Consider the following 17,095-nt stretch of genomic DNA (forward strand, 5'->3'; position numbering starts at 1 on the left):
ATTGATATTTGATCTGAGAGTCAATAGGGAATCCCTGAAGACTCTTGAGGAAGATTACTTTGGCAGCTGTGGATAGGAGCAGGGAGATCAATTAGGAAGCCATTACAATAGTCAAAGTAGGAGGTGATGGAGGCCTGAAAGTAGGATAGTGGTAGCCTTCTCAGTGGAGAAGGGTTGTGGAAGAAGTACTGATGAAATTTGGATGCTGATTGGCTATGAGCTAGAGATGAGGGAGAAGAAAAAGGCAAGGATGACTCTTAGGCTGCAAACCTGGGTGACACCATCTTGAATCTCAGGGAAAACATGCATTTCAACAGACCACATGGCTCCATGTAGCAGCCTATTAGCCACCTGGTGACAGTGTACCCAAACCACGGTGACTGCTGTTGAATACCAGGAAATGAACCCCTTATGTGCAAAAACAAGATACAAAATAAAAGCCACAAGATGATTGAGTTTTGCTGCACTCAAGAGGCCTTTTAGAAGGGTGGATGAATAAAAGCGACTCTGTTTCCCAACCTTTATAACATGATGTTTCTATGACTAGCGATCCCTGAAAAAATCATGTGGAAAATAGAATGAAGTGTTCACGTACAGGGAGGGGTGGAGATGGCAGAGCGTACAGGATTGAACAAAGAACGTTTCTGAATAGTGCCAATAATACTGCTCCCCTGAAACTGTGTAATAATACCAACATCTTACATTTTTGCTCTAGCCTTTGGAGATTTAAAAAAATGCTCTTTACATAAGATCATAGGATCATAGACTCTGAGATGGCGTGAACCTTAGAAGCTGTTTCATCCAATCCTTTCATTTAATGGAGAAGGACCCTGAGGCCCAGAGAGGGGAAGTGACTTGCCCAAGGTCACACATACATTGTCACATTTGATCGTCATGACATCTTTGGGGAGTAGGTAGGGCAGGTATTGATCCCAATTTTTGAGGGGTAAACTGAGTCTCAGTGAGGCTGTGACTTCCGTGAGGTCATGCATATAGTTAGCAGCAGCATCAGGAGTAGAGACCAGATCTCATCCAATGTTCATTTCTTTCATTTTCTTTTTAAAACCACATTCTATTGGCAACTCAGAAACATCCAACACGAGGCCTTATAAAACTGGAAAGACTTCTGAAAGCCAGTTGAGTGACTTGAGCTCCTTTGAAGTGGTTACTTAAAAGGAAAAAGGCAGGGTGTGACAAGGAGGACAGCTGTGCCTGGGGGTGCCTGGCTTTGGCTTTATTTGGGTATGTGCCTGTTCCAGGGCATGGAGTCCAGGCACTGCCATCGCTGACCTGATTCTTCCTTTCTAGACCTAATTGAATTGAATCCACACGGATCAAGGGCAGAGCGTGGTGCTAGGCACCAGGAGAATTACAAGGTTTGGCTAAGACAGGGTCCCAGCCCTTAGGGAGTTTATAGTCTGAGTGGATTTAAAGAAACAAAAAGAGATGTAGCAGTGAGATGGAGCAAGAGTATTGGCCTAGAAGCCCGGAGATTTGGGCCTGAGGCCCATCTCTGTCATTAATTCACTGAGGACTTCAAGCAAGTCATTGAACCTTTCCTGGCCTGGAGGGGGAAGGGAATCTTTATGTCACAGGATAATATAATGACAGTTGTCATTTAAAGAGTGCTTTATTGGGCTAAATGCTATGATTCCCCTCATCTTGCAGATGGGGAAACTGAGGCTGAGGGAGCTTAAGAAACGTGCCCTTGGTCATACAAATAGTATGTGTCTGTGGCTGCATTCAGACTGAGGCCTTCCTGACTCCATCCTCTATGGTCAACTGGATTATAGGATTAGAGTTGGGAGGGAGGCCATCTAGTCTAACCCCTTCATTTTACAGAGGAGGAAACTGAGGCCAAGAGAGGGGAAAGCACTTAGCCCAAATCACTGAAGGAACCTCAGAGGCCAGCTAGTCTAACCTTCTCATTCCATAGAGGAGGAAACTGTGGCCCAGAGTCCACACAGGTAGTAAATGTCAGAGGGAAGATTTGAACCCAGGTCCTCTAGATGCAGACTCAATGCTCTTTCATCTCTAGAGCCTCTGATTTTCAGTTTAGGGGTACAGATAATGCCTGTGCCTCAGAAGAGGCCACCTGCTAGCCTGACTGGGGTCACTTCATTCGTGGGTGGAGGGATCCACCTTCTAGCAAAGAGACAAATAGGGAGAAGGGTCCCATTCTCGTCCCCCACTCTCCAGGTCTTCTGGCAATGGTCACCCAGCTGCTCTCCCAGGGACAGCTCATACTTGACCAGGCTCTGGGGCCTGGAGCCCACTGCGACGGCTGGGTCTGCGGAACGGAACTGTGGTGGGAACGTGGCCCCTCCAGTCATGGTCCTGGCAGGATGGACAGATGGTGTATTCAGAGCTGGGGGAGCAAGCAGCTCCAGCTTCACCACAGTTCAATTGGACTTTTCATTCTGAACTGTAATAGTCTGTTTGGTGTGTGAAGGGAGGCTTATTGGCCCGCTCTCTGGGCGCAGATTCCCTGGAATGTTCGCCCAGATTTCGGAATTAATGCGCACTCTGAATCTGGGGCCCTTTGAGGGGCAGCTTGGACTTCATCATTTACTGCCACTTAACTCACAGTTTGGAGCCCTGAATACTACCTGAGATCCAGGCAGGAGTCAGGAGACCTGGGTTCAAATCTTGCTTCAGAAATTGGCTGGCTATGTGACCTTGGGCCAGTCATTTGCCCTCTGTGAACTGCAGTTTCCCCCTATGTAAAATCATAGGATCGTAGAGAGCTGGCCAGGACCTCAGAAGCCATTTAGTCCACCCCCCGTATCTGATAGGCAAGGAAAGGGAAGCTCAGCAATGAAATCCTTGTCATGAGGAAAGTGCTTTGTAAACTTTAAAGTACTATGGAAATCTGACTGGCTATTTTCCTTTCTTACAGTTTATGACACCCCCTTATTTTAGAAATTGTTTTTGGCAATTTCAAGGAAAAAACAAACCCACAACATATTAGAAATATGAAGCTATCATGCCAAATCCCAAGTTTCAATTCGACTTCTTGACTCAATTCAATCCAAGAAGCATTTATTAAGCTCCTACTGTATGGAGATCTAGAGACAAAGAAGACATCATCCCTGACCTTAAAGGCTTATGTTCTACGGCATAGGGGGAGCAGGGGAAGGGGAGGGGGTGCTACTCCTCCATGCCTAGAGAGAATGAAATATAAAGTCAGTATAAAATAAATACAATGATTCCTGGGGAAGGAGAACACTAGGAAAAGGGAGGAATCCATAAAGGCTTTTGTAGAAGGTGGTACTTGACCTCAACCTTGTGATAAAGATGAGAAGGGGAAGCATTACAAACATGGGGGAAGACTGTGCAAGGACATGGAGGCTGGAGGTGGAATTCCAAGTTTAGGGAACAGCTAGTAGGTCACTTTGGTGAGAACACAGAGTATGCAATGGAGGAAAAATTAACCACTCATTCCCAGCAGAAGTCAGATTGGGACAAGGGATGCTTTGAGAGATCAATGAATTCCATAGTCCTGGGTCATGCTCTGGAGACAAATTCACTTCACCTCATCTCACCTCACTTCACATCACCCTAATTGAATTAAATTATCATTTCTTTCTCTCTCTTCTTAATTCCCCTGAGTATGACAGCACCCTCTACAGCAAGGTCTGTCTGGAAGAAAAGTGCACTGATCACTTTGGAAAGGTCAGCTGTCCATGAACCGTGGGTATATCTCTGGGTGAAGTGGCATTAATCTAGAGCCTGAAATTGCCAACAGATTCCACATTTGGGGGCGGGGGACTGGTGAGAGTTGAGTGAGGTGGTAAGGGTTCAGAAGAAAATTGCCATCCAGGGGCCCATCGGTCATTGAATCATTGAATCGGGCCTGCCATTTCTTTGCAGACGTGGGAAATATTTTAGCGGGATGGTCTGGGAGACTGGCTACACACTGAATGATCCACAGTTGTACCTGTTCCAGAATAGTGTTGATCCTCTCGACTTCACAGTCAATCAAATATCGCTTCTCCTGGCGCCTGTCCATTTCCTCAATGATCCGCCGGAATTCCTGCACATCCTTGATGCTTCCCACAGACCTTGCTGTCACTTGCCAATTGTTCTGCACGGCAGCCTCCATAATTGCCTGGAGGATTGAGAATCCTAGAGGAGAAAAAAATATGGTAATTACTTAATTGAAAATGCCTCTTATTTAGACATCTGTAGACATGGCAACCATTCACTGAACTTTAGGAATCTTTGGCAGGGAATCTTCATCTTCAGAGACAGACAGGCCATTGAATTCATTTGTGGGCCTGGTGAAAAACTCCGGACACTAGGCATGGCCGCCATCTTATTCTTGAATAGTCCGGGCAAAAGCACTTCCATCTTGTTTTCAAGTTGGCAAATTTGGTAGTTAGAGAGCATTAGCTGCCATCTTGTATATATGAATGAATGTTCACCAGGCATATATTTTGTATTTTATTGTAGCGTACGCTGCAGCTAAGAAGTTGAGGAATAGACATACATTAGGTATGTATACAACTTCTATAAACTACAAACTAAGAATGACAGAACTATCCATATAGTTTAGTATTTGCTAGTTTTCCTACATTTTTTGTTATGTATATGTAGTGAGGTCTGAAGGATTAGAAATTCACTTTGAATAAAGCTTGAAAATCATATATTTTATGATAAAGGGCCTTCAATTCATGACAGCCAAAACACTGACATTATATATTTGCTATAAAGAGAATTATAGGTTTTGTTTTCTTGCTATTCAAAGTTACTTATTAAAGACCTGTTTCCATTTCTAAGTTACTGTTTCTAAAGCGATGAGATTATCTACTGAATGTAGGCAGTCTTGCAAACCCTGATTTTGCTTAGACGATACACATTTTATTGGCCTGTATTGCTGAGGTTCTAAACATGGCCTCATTGTGAGCAAGTTCTCTTTAAACCTGGTCTTAATCTTCCTGGAGTCTTTCTTTCCCCCTTCTTGAACTGAAAATAAACCATTGTTAACCCCATTCCTCAATGGCTCTGCACAGAAGTTCAAATCATGGCACCTATACATACAGAGACACAAAACACATACTATAAACATAAAACAAATAGTCTATGACCAGAATTGATTCATTGATTAATATTAAATCACCTGCTTAGTTACTGTCTCTTCTCACTTACATGTACTAGGAATTCTTTATTGATTTTGAATTAATTCATATCTGATTTGTCAAGGTCCAATAACTACTTGCAACTCCACTCTTCTGTATTCCAGATGTACCCAGGATGGAATGAAAAAGAGAAGGGTGTTTGGCTGGTCTAAGGTGAGTGGGAATGGTTTTCTATCCCTTTGAGGCCAAGAATTAAGTCCCCCAAATTTTTTGTTTCTGGCATGAAATTATTATGTATCAATATACTGATAAAATACCAACATCATTAAACTGACAAAAGGGATTAACGAGACGCTAACTGACATCCTGTGTTGTATGTTCTCAGCGCCCTGCCAGCTCTCCCAGTCTCTGTTCTGTGTTGTGAAGTCTCTCTCAGCTCTGACATTCTCTATTCTGTGCTCTATGATCCATTTTAGCTCTGACAGTCTGTATTTTATGTTCTAAGGTCCCTTTTAGCTCTGACATTTTATGCTCTAAGGTCCCGTCCAGTTCAGTCTGTGTTCAAAGTTTATTTCCAGCTCTGATATTCTATGTTCTAAGGTCTCTTATAGCTCAGACATTTTGTGCTGCATGTTATAAGGGACATCACAGCTCAGTTTATGTTCCATAATTCAAGTTTCTTTCTAGCTCCACCATTCGCTGTTCTAAGATTACTATTAGCTCTGACATTCTCTTTTCTGTGTTCTAAGGCCATCCCTCTTCAGTTCTAACATTCTATATTGCATGTTCTAAGATCCTTATTATAATTTTTTTCTGTTCTAAGGTCCCTATCAGCTCCGACAGTCTATGTCCTGTGTTCTAAGGTCCTTTTTAGAGCTGACGTTTTGTGTTGTAAGGTGTCTTCTAACTTTGACGTTCTGTGTTCTAAGGTATAGCTCTGATCTTTTCTGTTCTAAGGGCTCTTCTTGCTTCAACATTTAAGGCAGCCTCTTTGCACTAACTTTGGTATGTGTGTCTGGTGGGGGGAGGTACTTCAGATTTCTCAGCCTGCAAGCTGAACAAGTTCCTTAGCCCCCTACGATGAGAGCGGAGGGAGGAGACCATTGCTCTTTGAAAAGAGTCAGGTTGCTGACCAGCTCTCTGGCCCTCACTCTGCACCACAGGGAGGCTCTGGTTGACAATACTGACTCCTGATCCAAAGACAATGGGCCCAACAATTGGAGTGCCTACTTGAGGAGATGGCAGCACAGTGGTGACTCAAATGGCCTTCATGTTGTGATTGTATGCTGGGCATGCAGGGATGCACATCACAAATGAGACCCAAGCACTGGGTAATTTCCAAATGAGCAATTTCAGTACCAGAGCTCAAAATCACAGATCACAGTCAATTACCCAACTCTGAAATGTTCATCTTTGCTCCGTATTAACCAGCCACACATATTTATTTCTCTTATTTCCATTTTCCCATAGGCCTGAGGTACCTGCTCAGCTTTACTGGGAATATACAGATCAAAGAATGGGATTATAAAGTCAGCATAGAAAGGAAGAGATGGAAATGTTTAAAAAATCTTTCCTGAGTGAGTCATATGTCCAGAATCTGGAATTAGGGACATAGTGTGGTACAGTGGAGAGGACGCTGGCTCTGGAGAGGGAGATCTGGGTTCTTATCTGCCTCTGATGCTCACTCACTACCTGTGTGACCTCCCAGGGGCCATTTAACCAAGTTCCTCATCTGACAGAGCCCTAACAGGTAAAGTTAACTTGCCCAGCGTCACACGAGCAGTCTGACTTGAGAGGAGGCATCAAAATTCTGGACCTTGAGCCACAGTTTCATTCTGCCTTCAAAGAAATTTGACTTCTTCCCCATAAAATTCAATACTAAAATTTTCAACATCGGCAAAAACCTCAGAGATCATTTAGCACATCATGGGCATCTCTCTGGTAACATCCCTGATAGATGGGCATCCAGACTGTTTGGGTACCAGTGTGCAGTAGAAAGATCCCTAGGTGATAAGTCTAGAGGCCTGGGTCTCAGTTCTGCCGTTAACTAGCCATGTGACGCTGCCCAAGTCCCTTCCTCCTCTCTTTGCCTCATTTGTAGAATAAGGGGGTTGGACTATCAAGGGTGGGGAACCTGCAGCCTCGAGGCCATATGTGGCCCACTAGGTCCTCAAGTGTGGCCTTTTGACTGAATCCGGATTCGTGTGGCCTCGAGGCCGCAGGTTCCACACTCCTGTAATTTGCCGGGGTGTTATGAGGCAAAATGCATTGTAAAACCTAAAACTCCAGAGAAATGTGAGCTCTTAGCATCCTTACAACATGTAGCCCCTTCCCTCCAGGAGCTGATTGCCCATCAGGGGGAACAAATCACATGCACCAATAACTAGCATAGAAAATGAATGCAAGAATAGAAGAGAGAGAGAAGGAGCTGCACAAGGTCCCAAAACGTTTCATGGCTGTGATTACATTCAAGGGAAGCCATGAAAAATGGGGAGCATTTTGGCAGGCAGAGATGGGGTAGGCGGAGCCACAATCCCTGAATGGGATGGGTACAAGCCCCAGCCCAGAGCAAAGGCTGGAGAGAATCGCTGGAAGGCTGGGTCCTAGAGCACATGGTGGGGCAGAGTAAGACACATGGCTGCAAAAATCACATGATCCTAGATGGAGGGTTGGAAGACACCTCAAAGGTCATAGTTAAACCCCCTCATTTTACAGAGAAGAAATGTGAATCCCAGGAAAGGGAAGTGACTTGCCTAAGGTCACACAAGTAGTAAATGCCAGAGAAAGGCTCTGAATCCAAGTCCTCTGATTCTACGTAGGTTAAGGCCAGGCCATGGATGGTGGTGAATACCTGGCAAAAGAGTCTGGATCGAATATGAGAGGAGGCCAGGAAGCACAGATATATACAGATGCTCTTCCAAAGCCTCAAAGCAGTCCAGCACATGAGGGTAAAGAGGCTGTGATCAATCCCATGGCAGTTGGGATGGTTCCTTCTAGCCCAATGCATTCCTGGGATGCATTGAAACAATAATGACCACAAAAACCACAAACCAACTGAAAGACTAAAGGGAGCCGAATGAGCTGAAGAGTTGCCCGGGAAGCTCGCCGAACAATACACAGGATATTGACATATGGAAGTTGCTAATGAAGAATCGCAGGAAAGCAAGGCTGGGGTTCATTCGCCTCCTTTGGCTTTCGATCATTCTGGCAGGGGCTCTCTGCTAGATGCAGTGAGCAGTGCAGTGGAAAGAATTGATCGTGAGCAATGAGAAGACCCAACTTTGAGTATCAGCATGGCTATCGACTATGTGATGTTGAATAAGTCACTTCTCCTCCTGGGGCTTCAGTTTCCTTCTTGGAGAAATCAGGGGCTTGGCCCTTTTTTTTCTCAGACATCCTATGAGCCTACATTCTCTCCACCTGATACGCTCCAATCACACAGCACCCAGGCTGCCTGTAGTGGCCACAAGTATCCCTGGGGGATCCATAGTTACAAATCAAAATTGTGTCCTTCTCCCAGCTCCAGGCCTGTGTCTGAGAGAGACATTGTTACCATGGGAGCCTAAGAGAGGTCTTGCCCACACATTGGTCACACATAGGATCATGAGAAAACTGAAGCCCAGAAGGTAAAGAAAATTGCCTAAGGGTCACATGGTGACACATGGTGTCAAAGACAGGATTTGAACCCAAGTCCTCAAAACCAGATCCAGGGCTTTCCCACTATTCCACAAAATGTTCTCAAGACTGGAATGACATTTTTTCTAGACGGAACATTTCTGTAGTGCATGGGGTTTGGGCTGAGGAAGCAACTATTGGTACTTTCCTAGTGAGGAAGAAGAGACCAAATCAGAGGTCAACAGGACCTGGAAACTCTGCCCAATGATCAGGAATCTTGGATTTAGGAAGATATAAGTTGAGGGCGCCAGCCTCTCTTCCATGAGGTGCCTGGGATTGGCCACAACTCAAAGCATGGAGAGCCCAGGCATCTGGGGTGGTGGTAGACTGATTCTCCCACTGCAGTTTGAGGATGTCTTGGAAGAAGAGAGAAAGCAAAGGAGCCAGGGGAGACCTGAGTATGTTATAGCAGCAGGGAGGCTGTCCACCTGTGGGGCCTTGACCTCTGAGCCTGTGTCACTTTTGTCTTGGGTGATTCTGGGGAAAATCTTGCAGATTAGGATGTGCTATGAGCCCCTGGAGGTCTTGGGCAGCAGAATACATCAAGGGCTGGGAGATAATGACTTTCTCACAAGGTCAGTAACAACTTCTGAGCCCTTCCCTATTCTCTTGAGTGTGACTATGTTGGAGCTCATGGGACCCTGGCAGAGGACATGAGGCTACTGCAATAGCATCTTAGAGCTGGAAAGGACCTTATGTTATAATCATATTAATAATCAGCAAATAAAATAATAAAAACAAAAAGACTGGCAGAGGAGCTTTGGGTACTCCTTGGTGACCCTGAAATCATACCAACTAGGCCCTGGCCCAGGTATACATGGGTTCCAAGTGTAGGATTACAGGGGAGAGCTTTCTCTCCAACCTGAGTGTGTAAAATCTGGTTGTTAGGCTGGCTTAAGGACTCCTTAGGCAAAATAGGGTTTAGAAAAAGAAAAAGGCTTATGATCATATACTCTGTGGGATTGGGTAAGCATCTGGAATAAAGACAAGAAATTAGCAAACACACTTGGCAGGTAGTCTAACGTAGTAGATAGTGTGTCAACCTTAGAGCCAGGGGGACCAGGATTCAAATTCAAATCTGCCTCCAACATATACTAGCTGTTCATCTGGGCAAGTTCACCTGGCAATTCTTAGGATGACAAATTATGGACAAATTGCTGCTCTGTATTGGTGGAGGCAGTTACCACACTGGAAGTTCCACTCTCCATATGATGAAACAATAATGTCTGGACCAAAAGAAAAAGACAAAAAGCCTCATATGCATTTGGCTTTCCTACCTGCTTATAGGAAAGCTTAATATCAAGAATCCTATGAGGAGGCATTATTTAATTTAATGAACTAGAAATAAAGGCAGCAAGGTATAATGGAGAGAATGCTAGATAGGGCATTAGAGGAGCTGGGTTCAGATCCCAGCTTTTCTCATTTCTACTTATCTGACCTTAGGGAAGTTTCTAAGTCTCTTTCCCCATGTGTAAACTGATGGGATTGGACTAGATGACCCCTAAGGACACTTCTAGTTCTAAATCTAGGATCCCATGCATGATGTTGGACTAGTCTCTCTGGGCCTCAGTTCCCCTCCTCTGAAAAATTGGGAGAGGGGTTGGATTAGGTGGATTCTCAGGTTCTTTCCAGCTCTAAATCTATGGATTATGCATTTGTTAAGGAATTTGACGATACTGGATCTGTCCAGGGTTAATCAAGAAAAAAGAGCAAAGGGAAAGCATGGTAAAAAGGAGGGTTTTTGCTTGCCCATTGACCCCACAGTAGGCTGCACACAGAGGGGCAAATGAATTGGTGCCACATGCTTATGTTATGAAGTTCTAAAGGGTGACCACAGAGCCTGGCGCTAGTAGGTGCTAAATAGGTGCTTGTTGATCCATAATCCTCCTCCTCTCCTCATTGCCTCTGAACCCACTGGACAGATGGAGAAATTGAGGTGCTCTCAACCTCTATCTCCTGGCTGCTGAACTGTACAGCTCCACCCTCTCCAGAGCAAGTCAAGACAACACACACCAACAGATAGGTCAGCTTTGTTGAGTGCGAGGCCCTTGGCTTTGCGTTGTCAGACGAAAGGCGATTTCGACCATCTGGAGTAGATTTGTTCGATGTGTGAGAACAGCAAGCTGTCTGATCCACTCCCAGTCAGCCTTCCAATGGAAGAAACCAAGAGCACCTGGGATGGGGATTCCAAAGTGTTTGCTGAGAATCCCTTAATGCACCTGTTGGATGTGGGCAGCCTGGCTTGGCTGCCTGAGCTGGCAGGGCTCCTGCCCAAGTGGCTCTGGGTAATATTCCATCATTTTAGAGATGCCATCAGATAATTGATTGTTTCGCCTTTATTAATAATGATGAGCCCCATTCTCTCTAGTGACTTTATGCTTTCCAAAGAACTTTGCTCGCAGCCAGGCTGTGAGGTAGGCAGCCCAAGTATGACCATATGCATGTTTCTAAGGGGAAAACTGAGGCTCAGAGTGGGAGAGTGACTTGCCCAAGGCCACCCAGGAAGTGTCAGGGGCCATGACTTGAACCTAGGCCAGTGTTATTCCTGTATCCAAAGCTTTAGATGGGGAAGGGATTTTAGAGGCCATCTAGTCCAACCTCCTCATTTTATAGAGGGGGAACTGAGGCCCAGGGAGGATCATAGAATCAGAGCTGAAAGAGGATATCAAGTCTAAGTCCTTCATTTTACAGATGAGGAAACTGAGGCATAGAGAAGTCAAATGACTTGCCCAGGGTCATACAACTTTTAAATAAATATCCGGGATGGGATTTGAACCCATGGCCTACCAACTCCAAGTCCATTGCCCTATCTACTACATTGAACTCTGGCTTGTAACTTTAATGTTTCTAGGACCTATGATTCCTCAGTATGAGACTTCCCTCTATTGGGGATGATTTCGTGTATGGTGCTTGAAGCCTTTCCATTTTGGTGGGATCTTCCCAAACCCATGCCTCACTGGCAGAGCCTTCTACATGTTGGGGCCACTGCCATGGCACAGTAGGAGGAATGGCTGCCTAGTTCATCCACTGGAAATGAGTCAGTGCATCATGGATCTCTGGGCCAGAACTCTTAGGGAGCTAGAGGTGACCCTAGCAGGCAGAGGAGGCCAGTTGTGGGGAGGCAGACCCATTGGCTATGTGACTCTGGGCAAGTCACTTGTTCTCTCTGAGCCTCAGTGTCTTCATCTGTAAAATGGGGATGTGATAATAGTATTTTTTTTTGAAGGGGAAAGGCAGGGCAATTGGGGTTAAGTGACTTGCCCAAGGTCACACAGCTAGTAAGTGTGTCAAGTGTCTGAGGTCGAATTTGAACTCAGGTCCTCCTGACTCCAGGGCTGGTGCTCTACTCACTGTGCCACCTAGCTGCCCCATGATAACAGTATTTACTTCCTGAGGGGAGTTGTAAAGAAAGAGTTTTGCAAACTGTAAAGTGACCTAGAAATGGGAGCCATTATTATCTAAGATGGGAAATCTTTTGTAATTATGAGACATAACATGAAGACATGATAGAAGCCCCTGCTAGCCTCCAGGTATTAGTCAAGAGCCATGTTTCCCCTCCCAGTTTTGATCATTCCAAAGGGACCAGAAGGCCAGTGAACTGCCCCCCCTAGAGCCAGATGTATGCTCTGAGAGCTTCTCTTTGGTAGGGCCAATGAAGTCTGCCACATTCTTTCCCCTGGCCTTCCTTGTGATCAGTGAAGCAGTACTGAGTGTAACTCATAGGCTTATTTATTTATTTAGAACTGGAGGGGACCTTGGAAGTCGTTTTGCAGATGAAAAACCTGAAGGGGAGAGTGGTAAAGGATGTTTCCCATGCTCACACATAGGACCATCTGCCTCCAGGTGCCATCCCCTTCCCACTGTATCACACTACCTCTTAACTCAGCCCATGGCTGCAATGAACACGTGAGTAGGTGGGGAGGTATGGTTTCTTCATGAGAGGGAACCTGTGCTCTGGACCACTCAGATGAAGACCCATTGAAGGAAATGGGGATGTTTAGCCTAGAGAGGAGAAGGCTTGGGGGAGACATGAGAGCTATCTTCCAGTTTTTGAAGAAAGAGAGAAAAGACTCATTCTTCTTGGCCCCAGTGGGGTACAAAGTGATGAGGCCTATTTTGGCTTGATCTCAGGAAGTTTTAATGGCAATGAGAGTCATCTCAAAGTAGAATTGGATGCCTGGGGAGGTAGGGAGGTTCTCATATTTAAGCCATTTGTCAAGGATGTTATAAAGAGGATTTTTGTGCAAATTCTTGTGGAAATGTGGGTTGGGCTGGGAGGTATGAGGGTTAAGCTTCACTGATGACAGGGGGTGGCTCAGGGTAGAAGGCAGTATTTAGGCTAGGCTCAAAAGATTGAGTAGGAATAGATGAAGAGGGGGAGGGATGGCATTGTAGACACAGGAAATAGCTTGAATAAAGGTAAGGAGGTGGGAAAGTAGAGGGTGCGTGGGAAACAGCTTGGCTGGAGCATAGAGGGTGTAGAGGACAGAAGTGCGAGATAAAATTGGAGAAGCAGGGTGGAGTCAGATAATGGAGGATCTTAAATGTCAGGCAAAGGAATCAGAATCTTTTCTTCCCAGTTTGGAAGGGCTGCAGAGAGACTAGTTGGCTCCTATCATTTTCCTAGGGTTGTGCCTTGGGTCTTGAGGAAGAGGGAAGGGGCATGAACTTCCGCAGGGGACAAAGGAAGAGGAAGGAAGCCTGGCTCTCAGTAACTGATAATGGGAGACAGGACAGAGGGCAAATAGGCCTTGGTGGTTCAGCTGTGCAGGTCTGTGCCTTACTTTGCCTGTCTTCCCTGCCAAGAATGGCATGATATCTTGATCCTGATGCTATCAGAAGGCTGTCAGAAGGAATATTGAAGATAGGCTCTGGGAAAGGAGACTGGGGGAGGGCGCTGAGGGACAGATGAGGAAGTCCTAAGGACAGCTGAGGAGTTTTCTCCTTGAAAAGATCTATGCAAAGATTTGGTCCTGCCTTCTCACTGCTCTGCCCAGAAATTGTCAGGGACTCCCTGTGGCCTGTCAAGTGAAGCTAGCATTCAAAGCCCTCCACCATCTGCTACCACCTGACCCCTTCATTTACCATTTCCTGACTGTCCTCTGGGCAATGGCTTTCCCTACTGGATGGATTTCTACTGGGGGGAAAGGGGACTTTTGGGGAGGAAGTACATGGATGGATCCATACCCATGTGTCCCTGATACTGGAAAAATAACTCACAGAGGTTGCCCTACTTCCTGACAGCAAGGAGCAAGTTCACTGAACACGTGTGATGGGCAAATGGCTACCGAGGCTGCCAGCATGAAAGATGACATAGATCCTGTTCTCAAGGAGCTTATAATCCAGTGGTGAGTCTGGGACATAAAAATAGGTAACATTTTAGCTCCTTAAAGTCTGCAAGGTGCTTTCCAGGTCTCATTCTCATTCGAGCCATACAATAGTCCTGTGAAGCAGGCACTGCCATTATGATCACTGACAATTTACAGCTGAGGAAACTGACTGAAGATGCACAGGGTCACAAAGCTGGTAAATGGGTGAGGTGGGATTTGAGCCCGGCCTTCCTGACTCGTTTACTCCACCATGCTGCCCCTCACGTATGTACAAATAAACACACTTTAAGTTAGACTAAGGTTATAATGCATAGGAAGGACCCAATGGGTGGAGGGGCTGGTTCTAGTCGGGGTGGGGGGCCCACTGAGGAGATAGCACCAGAATGGGATCTAGCAGGAAGAGAGGTAGAGATGGAGGGGGAGGCTAATAGCTTTTGAGCTGGAAGGAACTTGAGGTCAGCTAGTCCAAGCTCCCCATTTCCCCACAGGTCTCCCCGACCTTGACTTCCTTGCTCCGCTAAGCCAGCTGGCCACGGCTAAGAGCGACCCCTAACCCTGAAATGTTGTCTCAGGCACAGAGCAAGGGGTCCTTGGAGCTGCAAAATGTGGCGTTAAAATGTTTATTGGCTTGGCTAGGAGTGCACCTGCTCCCACTAAAGTCTCAAGGCCAGGCATACACCGCAGCTTTGGCAGGGGCTCTGTTTGCAGAAAATAAGGATTCTCGTTAGAAATCTTAGAACTGGTTGATTTTTTCCACAATGGTAGACTTAGTGGACGAACAGGTCTATTGTGGCCATGGTCTCATAAGCAGTGAGAGTCAGGGGGAAGGATGCTGGATATGGAGTCAGAGGACCCAGGTTCAAATCCTGGCCCTGCTACTTCCTACCTTTGTGACTCTAGTCAGTCCCTTCCTCGCCCTCCTTGGCCCTCAGTTTCTTCCTCTATAAAATGAGGGGGTTGGACTAGAGGGCCTCTAAGGGCCCTCCTACCTCAAGATCTAGGATACTATGATCCTATTATATATATACATACATATATACATATATACATACATACATACATATATATATATATATATATATATATATATATATATATATATATATATATGTGACCTTGGGCAAGGCACTTCCCCTACTCTGTACCTCAGTTTCTTCCTCATCTGTAAAAAGAGGTTGCAGGACTAGCTGCTCTCCAAGGTCCCTTCCAGCTCTAGATCTAGGATCCTATGATTCATGCTTACTCAGGCCAAGTGCCTAGCAGTGGGACCTAACCAAATGTTTGCTCTTAGCTTGCAATTTGTTCCTCCCAGGCTGGTGAGAGGAAAGCGGGTGCCAAAGGGTGCCAGTAAACTTTCCAGAAGGTTGGTGCAATAAGACTGTAAGCAAGTACAGGGAAGGTGGGTGGCAAGAAACCAGGGAATTATTGATTGTTTATCCACAATTTCCTCGGTGGGCCAATGACCTCAGTTGCTCCCTGCACGCGGGATGGAAAAACTAAAAAACAAAACCCAAACCGGACTGCTTGGGACTGTCACGTTGGCCGATTTTGAAAGCTGCCTTAAATTTTCCAGTGTGTTTCCAAACATTGTTTGACAATCCCTTTAGGCCATAAAACATGTTTATATTTCAGATGGAAACGACATAATCAGATGCTCCAGGATCTTCTTAGGGGAGCCTTCCCATCTGTGGGCAGCGCTTGGCTTAGCTCAGTTCAGTTCAGCAAGTACCCATGTAATGGGACAGCCCTGAAACCAAAGATGATTGGTCTTTAAGGTTTATTAGCTATTTCAAGTGAAGAATAGAATCAGGAGCAGAATAAAAGATGTAAGGATGCTGGAATTACCATAGGAAGAAAGTGAAAAGATTTTCTCCACATGCTTTTGTTCTGACAACCGTTAAAGCAGAATGCATCATCTTTGGCCATTGCCAGCACACTAATGGCAACAGAAAGCTCCTGGGGCAATGGTGGAAGGCTCCCTCCGGAAGGGAGGAAGCTCTAGTGCAGTGGCAAGTTTTGAACAGGGGTGTGGGTCTGGCAGCCTGGGGTCTATCTTTGACTCACTGTGTGTTCTTGGGCAAGTCACTCCCCTTCTGGACTTTGGTCTGCTCATCTGTAAGCTGAGAGAAGGTGGGCCTAAGAGTTGACCCTTATTGAGGATGTGACAGCTGTCATAGGGAAGAGGGAATAGGCTCAGGAGCACAGCATCATAGATTTAGAGTGAGAAAGGCCCTCAGAGGTTTGTGAGTTCAACCCTCTTATTTTATAAATGAAGAAGAAAAGTTTAAGAAAAAGTTAAAAGTGCCACGGCCAGTAGGTGTTGAAGGAAGCAGCTGCACCCAGTTCTTTCTGACTCTAAGGCTATTCACTCTACCATACTGCATCTGGGGCCATCTCCAGTCCTCCTGATCTATGTCTGGCCACTGCACCCAGGTGGTTCCGGAGGAGAGAGTGACACTGGTGACTTTGCACAGCCCTCCCTCACTTAAATCCAATTCACTTGCAAGTCATGGCATCACCTTCCTGCTGTCATGGTCCTCTTCCAGAATGAAGGACAAACAATAGCAACAACCATATTGCACTTAGCCCCAGAGGGCGGAACAAAGAACGATGGGTGGAAGATACAAAGAAGCTTGATGTAAGGAGAAACTTCCCAATAATAAGAACTCTCCCTGAATGAACGGGCTGTCTCAACAGGTAGTTAGTTCTCTAGGAGTAGAAGTTTTCAAGTGGAGGCTGAATGAACAATCATCAGAGATACTGTAGCTGGCGTTCTGTTTAGGTATGGGTTACATTGGATGGCCTCTGAGGTCCCTCCCAATACTAAAGTGTTAGGAAACTTTAGAACTCAAATCTAAGCCACAAAAAGAATGTTTCCTTCAATTCCCCAAACATTCATTAAGTGCCTACTATGTGCCAGGCACTGGAAAGACAGAGACTAAATTGATAGTGCCTACCCTTAAAGAGTTGCCATTCTAGTGGAGTGGCCCACAGGAGACAAACAACATG

The 17,095-nt window shown here is 45.6% G+C and overlaps 1 protein-coding gene across 2 annotated transcripts in view; it reads right to left on the reverse strand.

Annotated features, from left to right (window-relative positions):
- The window catches only part of GRIA3 (glutamate ionotropic receptor AMPA type subunit 3), a 197,015-nt gene that overhangs the window by 134,360 nt on the left and 45,560 nt on the right, over positions 1 to 17,095 (reverse strand). For both annotated transcript variants that reach the window (XM_036740134.1, XM_036740135.1), the window contains exon 2: positions 3,941 to 4,128. In XM_036740134.1, coding sequence (XP_036596029.1) covers positions 3,941 to 4,128 — 188 coding nt within the window. The remainder of the gene's footprint in view (positions 1 to 3,940; positions 4,129 to 17,095) is intronic.

Source organism: Trichosurus vulpecula, chromosome X, assembly GCF_011100635.1.
Source record: "Trichosurus vulpecula isolate mTriVul1 chromosome X, mTriVul1.pri, whole genome shotgun sequence".
Lineage (NCBI taxonomy): Eukaryota > Metazoa > Chordata > Mammalia > Diprotodontia > Phalangeridae > Trichosurus > Trichosurus vulpecula.